Genomic DNA, 8,707 nt, shown 5'->3' with positions numbered 1-8,707 from the left:
GAGTAGGCCTAGCCTATCAGATGACTCAGTGCAATATGGCATTTAAACATGCTCTTATGTTTATAATCTAAACACTGTGACACGTTTAAAAAGTGTTACAAATAAGTGTTTAGAACCTAAACGCTTGGGTTTAGTGTGATAGCATTTAGGAACCAGGAAAAATAACAAAAGAAGCATCCGTGCGCAACTTGGAGCTCTCATTCAGAAGGCTTTTTCCTCAACTAATTCACAACAAAATTAACTAATTCACAACAAAATTTGAGACATTAGAATCATTTGAGACATTAGAATCACATTTTATGGTTCAAATATTATATTAACTCAAGGCAATTAATGTTACAGCTTTGAATACAAATGTCGGAACTGGTGTAGAATGGAAAATAAGACTGTGCCCGTTGCGGTAACAGGTCATCGCCCCAATTCCATCTCGCCCCAGCTTTTTTCCGCCGACCTCACGCCGACAGCTCCGTGTCCATAATAGTCCACATATGCCCATAATTGAAGTCTTCATAAGGAATCCATGAGATGAGATCGCACAGCTGTCCAGTCTGGTCTGGACTTATATCAAACCAAAACGAGGCTGTGCGTAAATACTGCACTTATTATTACCAGCGCAGCAGCAATAAATACATGATTAACGTGCATGAGAACCCACTATGCCATATAGCACAATGCAAATCCTCAAAGAAAATGCGTCTTCCTAATGGATACATTTGGATTGGATATTTCACAATATGATAACGGAAGCAATATGCGGGGGTTTCGCCGTTCACCGAGGAACAAGAGGCGTGCAGAAGAGGGTGCTTTAAACATAGTCATCGTAGATGCAGCCAAACCAGAGTCTGTGCGCTTCTTTGGGGCGCTATGCTACACAATATTCAGCTCTTAAGTTCAGTACAAAAGTAACCTACTCTCAGTCCCATTCAAAGGGTGGACACATCCAAATTAACCCATGGCCTATACTACCTTCAGAACAATTTGCACAGTGGTGGAAATGTTTTGCTTAAGTTAAAGTATCAATATTGCAATGAAGAAATAAGTCCGGTAATCAACATTTGAGAAAGGCCTTTACTGTTCCTTGCATTCCTTGTTACATTCCTTGTTACACACACACAAAAAAAAAAAAAATACATTTGCAAATGTATAAAATGCATTTTTTGTAAACTTAAATAGGCATTAAATAGGCCTAATTATACTGTATTAAAGTGGACATGTAGTGGAGTAGAAATAAAAGTAGGCCCATATTAAAACAGAAAATTATCCAATAGAGAAAAAAAAACTCAAAATCAAAGCACTTGGGTTAGGTACATTCATTTGACAGACAAACAGACAGACAGACAGACAGACAGACAGACAGACAGACAGACAGACAGACTACACAAAGTTGTGGATGCAGTGCTGGACTGCATTCCAGTACTGGTCCAGAGTTCTCTGTCCCCGGCGGTACTGGCGCCTGAGCCTCTGAAGCCTGTTGGCGAAAACCATTAGTTAATTAATATTAGTAATACATGAATAAAGTAACATTAATGTTGGTAGGTAAACACATGTTTGTTGTGCACAATAGGTTCTATAATAACAAGCCGACTCCAGTCCACTGTATTGGAGGCAAAAGCCTCCATGCTCCTTGGACCCCATGCCTACAGCCTTTTATTATTAATTTTTTCTATATGAATACATTCTCAAACCTCTCCTCCAACCGGCGCCACTTCGGTCGCTGGAGTGGTGGTCGATCCCCGCGTTCAACTTGCGCGCACGCAGTCTCCACCAGCCTCTGTTCATCCTTCAGTTTGTGGATGAACACCCAGAGGGATGGGTGGCGCCTGTGGGCATTCCATCTGTGATGGAAACCTGTAATAATCATAGAACTATTAGGATACATGCAGGTCACATGGCCAATTAATTCCCACGACAACAGATTTAGAATGAGAAATGTATAATTAGGGTAATAATAATAATATTAAAGTAAATAAATAAGTTTATACCCTCCACCGCGCTATTGCTGCGATTGTCCGAGTGGCGGCGATGAACACACCAGATTGCCGGTGGGAACAGTGCCCGCTCCCCTACGTAGGTCTCCTCCATGTAGCGAAGGAAACCACCTATCGCGGGGTAGCGGCGGAGCTGGCGGCGGGTCTCTCTGCTCATTGAAAAGGTCCTGAAATTGTGCCTCAGGATAGGCAGCGGTAAGTAGCCAGTTGACATGGCCTTCCTGAACCATACCCCCAGGGGCCTGTCCTGCCTGTATGGACCTGCAAAAGTTGAGTGAAGAAATACAAGTTACTTATTAATTCACTCAATATAGTAATATCTTTTACAAAAGAAAAAAAGGCTTCTACCCATGAATGAATGGTACTATTATAACAATTATAATTATAATTGTCTACATTACCCTACATCTGCATATTATTATTATTATTATTATTAATGTTAAATGTATTTATTTATTATGTAACCTAAACACCTATATACATCTTAATATTTTGTTCTTTATCCTGTGAAGAAATCACACAAAATTACTTTTTGTTGTGGTCTGTTAACGTAATACACCATGCAACACTGACCTGCCAAGCCAAGGTCCTGCACCTTACGCCAAAGGCTCTGGCACAGGTGGAAAAAGCTTCCAGTAACCGTGGTGTCTGGCAGCTCCTCTCTGAAGGCATTCATCATGCCCATTTCGTAGTCCGTCAGGACTTTGTCAGGGCTCCATCTTGTACATGAATGGGGGGATGGATGGATGGATGGATGGATGGATGGATGGATGGATGGACGGACGGACGGACCGACGGACCGACGGACGGACGGACAGACAGGTGTAAACGTAAATTTAAAAAAAAAAGGAGAAAACAATTATTATTCCAGTTTCCATAAAATATTTAAAAGCCAGGTGCAGTGACATTATCTTATGCCTATAGGCCATGAGCGTCAACACACACACACACACACACACACACACACACACACACACACACACACACACACACACACACACACACACACACACACACACACACACACACACACACACACACTTACCGTTGTTCTGTGACCCACTCGACCCTCCTCTTAACATGGCGGAGGACTGCCCGATACATTTCCTCTGTCTTGCCACTCATTAAAATAAAGATAAATGGCACCACCTTGCCCATGTAGAGGCCATGTATCATGGCAAACTGATAATATGGCCTCGGACACGTCCTGGACGTGGCGTCCATGTATATCTAAAACAACATTCAAATGCATTTGATTAATACTGATATAAACTATAGACCTGTATCATATTATTGCGGAAAACCCTTATTAAAAATATCAAAATCAAGCATTTCGGATTGGCAGTGCGTAATTACCCACGCGGTGAGTAATTACGCACCGCAAAAACGAACGTTTTATGGAAGAGGGGTTCTCACCTGGTCACATTGACTCAGTTTCTGGACGTTATCGTCGGTCCCAAAGACCAAAAAATTATGCTGCAGGTTGTGTTTGGTGAGGAAGGCCTCCCCTCCCCAGGTAACGGCCCATTCCCCATCCACGGCGACGTCCTGTACTCTGCGGGGCCCTTCTTGCCGTGCCATTCTTCAGTTTTGTAAAAGAGAATTATCACTGGTGGGCCGCTTTTTTATAGACGTAATCTTGATTGAAATGAAATGAAATGAAATGAAATCTATATTTACCCAGGGTATCTGGGCTAAGCTCAAGAACTTGTTTCCAGCCAGGCCCTGCTCATAGAACACATTTCATCGTAGTGGTTGATGCCTTGTTCAAGGGCATTTCAGCGGTGGTAATTTTAACGTGTCGGACGGCTGGTTCGAACTGGGAACCTTCCGGTATCTAGACCGCGCCGCTATCCGTTCGGCCACCGCTGATTGATTAACATGTGATTCCAATACATTACACGATTGCCTCAAACTCATTGGCCTAGGCGAATTGAATACTTGCATGTCAAGTTGACATTGTCCACCTGTCTGTCCGGTGATGGGGAGCTTGTCTGTGGTGCTGAACGTGGGGACCTGTCTGTCTGGTGATGAGGAGCTGTCTGCGGTGCTGAACGTGGGGACCTGCTTGTCTGTCTTCATTTGTAGTTAGCTCATGGACCCGCACATCAGTCTTGTCAGCCAACAACTTATTTTTTGTAAAAATTAATACTTAAAATGAAATATTGCTGTTAGGGATTGTTATAAAACATATTTATCACTATTAAGAATTATGTTCTATTATATTTATTTATATGACGATTTAATTATGAATTTTGAGTTAAGAGCAGTGGTTAAATGTAGACTATATTTGGGGGGTATACTTAAACATTCAGCCTAAATTCCGCTATTGTGAAAAAGGCCCCCAGGTCAGAACCATAGACAGTACAGCTCAATTTGACATGCAAGTATTCAATTCGCCTAGGCCAATGAGTTTGAGGCAATCGTTTAATGTATTGGAATCACATGTTAATCAATCAATCAAGTCTATAAAAGAGCGGCCCACCAGTGATAATTCTCTTTTACCATGGCATATATACAAGTGGCCAACAGTCGCAGAGGGAAAGCCCTCGTTATTGATACCTTCCGTTATCTCCGTAACAAAACAACCCCAGCCAAAATATATTGGCGTTGTGCCCACCCTGGGTGCAACGTGCCTGTGCACACACGGTGGCTTGATGTGCATGAGGAGAATCCAGCTATCACCATCTTAATGCCGCCAGGTGAACATGACCACGCGGGAGAGGGTGATTTGGTCGCCACCACGGCTTTACTTGAGCAGATGCTCAACCTGGTGGCGGCCGATCCAACAATCCCCGTAAAGCGGGTATATGACCAGGTCGTTGCCCAAACAGCCGATGTAGAACACATCCCCCCCTTCAACGCTGTAAAAACCCGTCTGGAGAGACGGCGGGCCGGGCTCATGCCTCCCATCCCCCGCAGAGTACAGGACGTCGCCGTGGATGGGGAATGGGCCTTCACCTGGGGAGGGGAGGCCTTCCTCACCAAACACAACCTGCAGCATCATTTTTTGGTGTTTGGGACCGACGATAACGTCCAGAAACTGAGTCAATGTGACCAGGTGAGAACCCCTCTTCCATAAAACGTTCGTTTTTGCGGTGCGTAATTACGCACCGCGTGGGTAATAATTACGCACCGCCAATCCGAACTGCTTGATTTTGATATTTTTAATAAGGGTTTTCCGCAATAATATGATACAGGTCTATAGTTTATATCAGTATTAATCAAATGCATTTGAATGTTGTTTTAGATATACATGGACGCCACGTTCAGGACGTGTCCGAGGCCATACTATCAGTTTGCCATGATACATGGCCTCTACATGGGCAAGGTGGTGCCATTTATCTTTATTTTAATGAGTGGCAAGACAGAGGAAATGTATCGGGCAGTCCTCCGCCATGTTAAGAGGAGGGTCGAGCGGGTCACAGAACAACGGTAAGTGTGTGTGTGTGTGTGTGTGTGTGTGTGTGTGTGTGTGTGTGTGTGTGTGTGTGTGTGTGTGTGTGTGTGTGTCGACGCTCATGGCCTATAGGCATAAGATAATGTCACTGCACCTGGCTTTTAAATATTTTATGGAAACTGGAATAATATTTTTTTTCTTCTTTTTTAATCCATCCATCCATCCATCCATCCATCCCCCCATTCATGTACAAGATGGAGCCCTGACAAAGTCCTGACGGACTACGAAATGGGCATGATGAATGCCTTCAGAGAGGAGCTGCCAGACACCACGCGTACTGGATGCTTTTTCCACCTGTGCAGAGACCTTGGCTTGGCAGGTCAGTGTTGCATGGTGTATTAAGTTAACGGATCAAAACAAAAAGTAATTTTGTGTGATTTCTTCAAAATGTATAGGTGTTTAGGTTACATAATAAATAAATACATTTAACATTAATAATAATAATAATAATAATAATAATAATAATAATAATAATAATAATAATAATAATAATAATATTAATATGCAGATGTAGGGTAATGTAGACAATTATAATTATAATTGTTATAATATTACCATTCATGAGTAGAAGCTTTTTTTTCTTTTGTAAAAGATATTACTATATTGAGTGTTGAGTGCTTAAGAAATTAATAAGTAACTTTATTTCTTCACTCAACTTGTGCAGGTCCATACAGGCAGGACAGGCCCCTGAGAGCATGGGTCAGGAAGGTGATGGCAACTGGCTACTTACCGTTGCCTATCCTGAGGCAGAATTTCAGGACATTTGCAAGGAGCAGAGAGACCCGCCAACAGCTCCGCCGCTACCCCGCGATAGGTGGTTTCCTTCGCTACATGGAGGAGACCTACGTAGGGGAGCGGGCACTGTTCCCACCACCAATCTGGTGTGTTCATCGCCGCCACATGGACAATCGCAGCAACAACGCGGTGGAGGGTATAAACTTATTTATTTACTTTAATATTATTATTATTACCCTAATTATACATTTCTCATTCTAAATCTGTCGTGGGAATTAAATGCCAATGGGCCATGTGCCATGTGACCTGCATGTATCCTAATGGTTCTATATGATTATTACAGGTTTCCATCACAGATGGAATGTCCGAGTGGACAGGCGCCACCCATCCATCTGGGTGTTCATCCGCAAAATGAAGGATGAACAGAGGCTGGTGGAGACTGCGTGCGCGCAGGTCGAACGCGGGGATCGACCACCACTCCAGCGACCGAAGTGGCGCCGGTTGGAGGAGAGGTTTGAGAATTTATTCATATGGAAAAAATAAATAATAAAAGGCTGTAGGCATGGGGTCCAAGGAGCATGGAGGCTTTGGCCTCCAATACAGTGGACTGGAGTCGGCTTGTTATTATAGAACGTATTGTGCACAACAAACATGTGTTTACCTACCAACATTAATGTTACTATATTCATGTATTACTAATATTAATTAACTAATGGTTTTCGCCAACAGGCTTCAGAGGCTCAGGCGCCAGTACCGCCGGGGACAGAGAACTCTGGACCAGTACTGGAATGCAGTCCAGCACTGCATCCACAACTTTGTGTAGTCTGTCTGTCTGTCTGTCTGTCTGTCTGTCTGTCTGTCTGTCTGTCTGTCTGTCTGTCTGTCTGTCTGTCAAATGAATGTACCTAACCCAAGTGCTTTGATTTTGAGTTTTTTTTTTCTCTATTGGATATTCTGTTTTAATATGGGCCTACTTTTATTTCTACTCCACTACATGTCCACTTTAATACAGTATAATTAGGCCTATTTAATGCCTATTTAAGTTTTTTTTTTTTTTAAAGGATTTTATACATTTGCAAATGTATTGTTTTGTTTTTTTGTGTGTGTAACAAGGAATGTAACAAGGAATGCAAATTAAGGAACAGTAAAGGCCTTTCTCAAATGTTGATTACCGGACTTATTTCTTCATTGCAATATTGATACTTTAACTTAAGCAAAACTTTTCCACCACTGTGCAAATCGTTCTGAAGGTAGTATAGGCCATGGGTTAATTTGGATATGTGTCCACCCTTTGAATGGGACTGAGAGTAGGTTACTTTTGTACTGAACTTAAGAGCTGAATATTGTGTAGCTGTAGCATAGCGCCCCAAAGAAGCGCACAGACTCTGGTTTGGCTGCATCTACGATGACTATGTTTAAAGCACCCTCTTCTGCACGCCTCTTCTTCCTTGGTGAAGGAGGAAACCCCAGCATATTGCTTCCGTTATCATATTGTGAAATATCCATTCCAAATGTATCCATTAGGAAGACGCATTTTCTTTGAGGATTTGCATTGTTCTATATGGCATAGGCCATAGTGCGTTCTCATGCACGTTAATCAATTATTTATTGCTGTTGCGCTGTTATTAATAAGTGCAGTATTTACGCACAGCCTCGTTTTGGTTTGATATAAGTCCAGACCAGACTGGACAGCTGTGCGATCTCATCTGATGGATTCCTTATGAAGACTTCAATTATGGGCATATGTTGACTATTATGGACAGATTAGCATAAACACCCCATGCTCATGCTGGTTTTATTTCCAATTGCGCAGTGAGCAACAGGCACAGTCTTATTTTCCATTCTACACCAGTTCCGACATTTATATTCAAAGCTGTAACATTAATTGCCTTGAGTTAATATAATATTTGATACATAAAATTATCATCCACAAGTTGATCATTATAGCCTAAATAACGCTATGTCAATCCTGCATGCCAATGATTAATATGAAAGTTTCATCATTTCATATACTTCTGGTGGTGACGGAGACATTAGAATCACAGCGGACTATATTATTATTATTATTAATTATTATTAGTATTATTATTATGAGAGAGAGAGAGAGAGAGAGAGAGAGAGAGGGGGGGGGGGGGGAGAGAGAGAGAGAGAGAGTTGCGCTCTGTGCGCTCCGGAGATTTAACTTTCGGAGATTATTATTATTATGAGAGAGAGGGAGAGAGAGGGGGGGGGGGGGGGAGGTGGGGGGGGGGGGGGGGGGGGGGGGGGGAGAGAGAGAGTTGCGCTCTGTGCGCTCGCTCCGGAGATTTAACTTTCGGAATGGCGGGGCGATTCTTTCCATGGGGAAACATCGCCATTCCGAAACATGGAAGTGAACCTTCGGAATGGCGGTGGTTCGGAATGGCGGTGCGTAACCGCGGGCTATAGCATATCTTATCGATCATTGAAGAAGACTCGCTGTCCGGCAATCATACTCTGTCATCAGTATAATAATAATAATAATAATAATAATAATAATAATAAT

General features: G+C 42.5%; 1 protein-coding gene across 1 annotated transcript; it reads left to right on the top strand.

Moving 5' to 3' along the window:
• Window positions 1–6,128: 6,128 nt before the first annotated feature.
• Window positions 6,129–7,036, top strand: LOC306924603 (uncharacterized protein). Its single transcript, XM_079503175.1, has 3 exons — window positions 6,129–6,379; window positions 6,527–6,695; window positions 6,913–7,036. Exons 1-3 carry the CDS (start codon window positions 6,160–6,162, stop codon window positions 7,004–7,006), a joined length of 483 nt encoding a protein of 160 aa, XP_079359301.1. The 5' UTR covers window positions 6,129–6,159; the 3' UTR covers window positions 7,007–7,036.
• Window positions 7,037–8,707: the final 1,671 nt, after the last annotated feature.

Source organism: Electrona antarctica (assembly GCF_951216825.1).
Source record: "Electrona antarctica genome assembly, chromosome: 6".
Lineage (NCBI taxonomy): Eukaryota > Metazoa > Chordata > Actinopteri > Myctophiformes > Myctophidae > Electrona > Electrona antarctica.
This window is presented reverse-complemented; position numbering and strand designations above follow the sequence as displayed.

Bases quoted from the DNA above. Each gene is read 5' to 3' on its own strand.
- LOC306924603 (XM_079503175.1), top strand. From the start codon at position 6,160: ATGGCAACTGGCTACTTACCGTTGCCTATCCTGAGGCAGAATTTCAGG. The intron at 6,380-6,526 runs GTATAAACTTAT...TGATTATTACAG, and splicing joins CAGCAACAACGCGGTGGAGG to GTTTCCATCACAGATGGAAT. The intron at 6,696-6,912 runs GTTTGAGAATTT...TTTCGCCAACAG, and splicing joins TGGCGCCGGTTGGAGGAGAG to GCTTCAGAGGCTCAGGCGCC.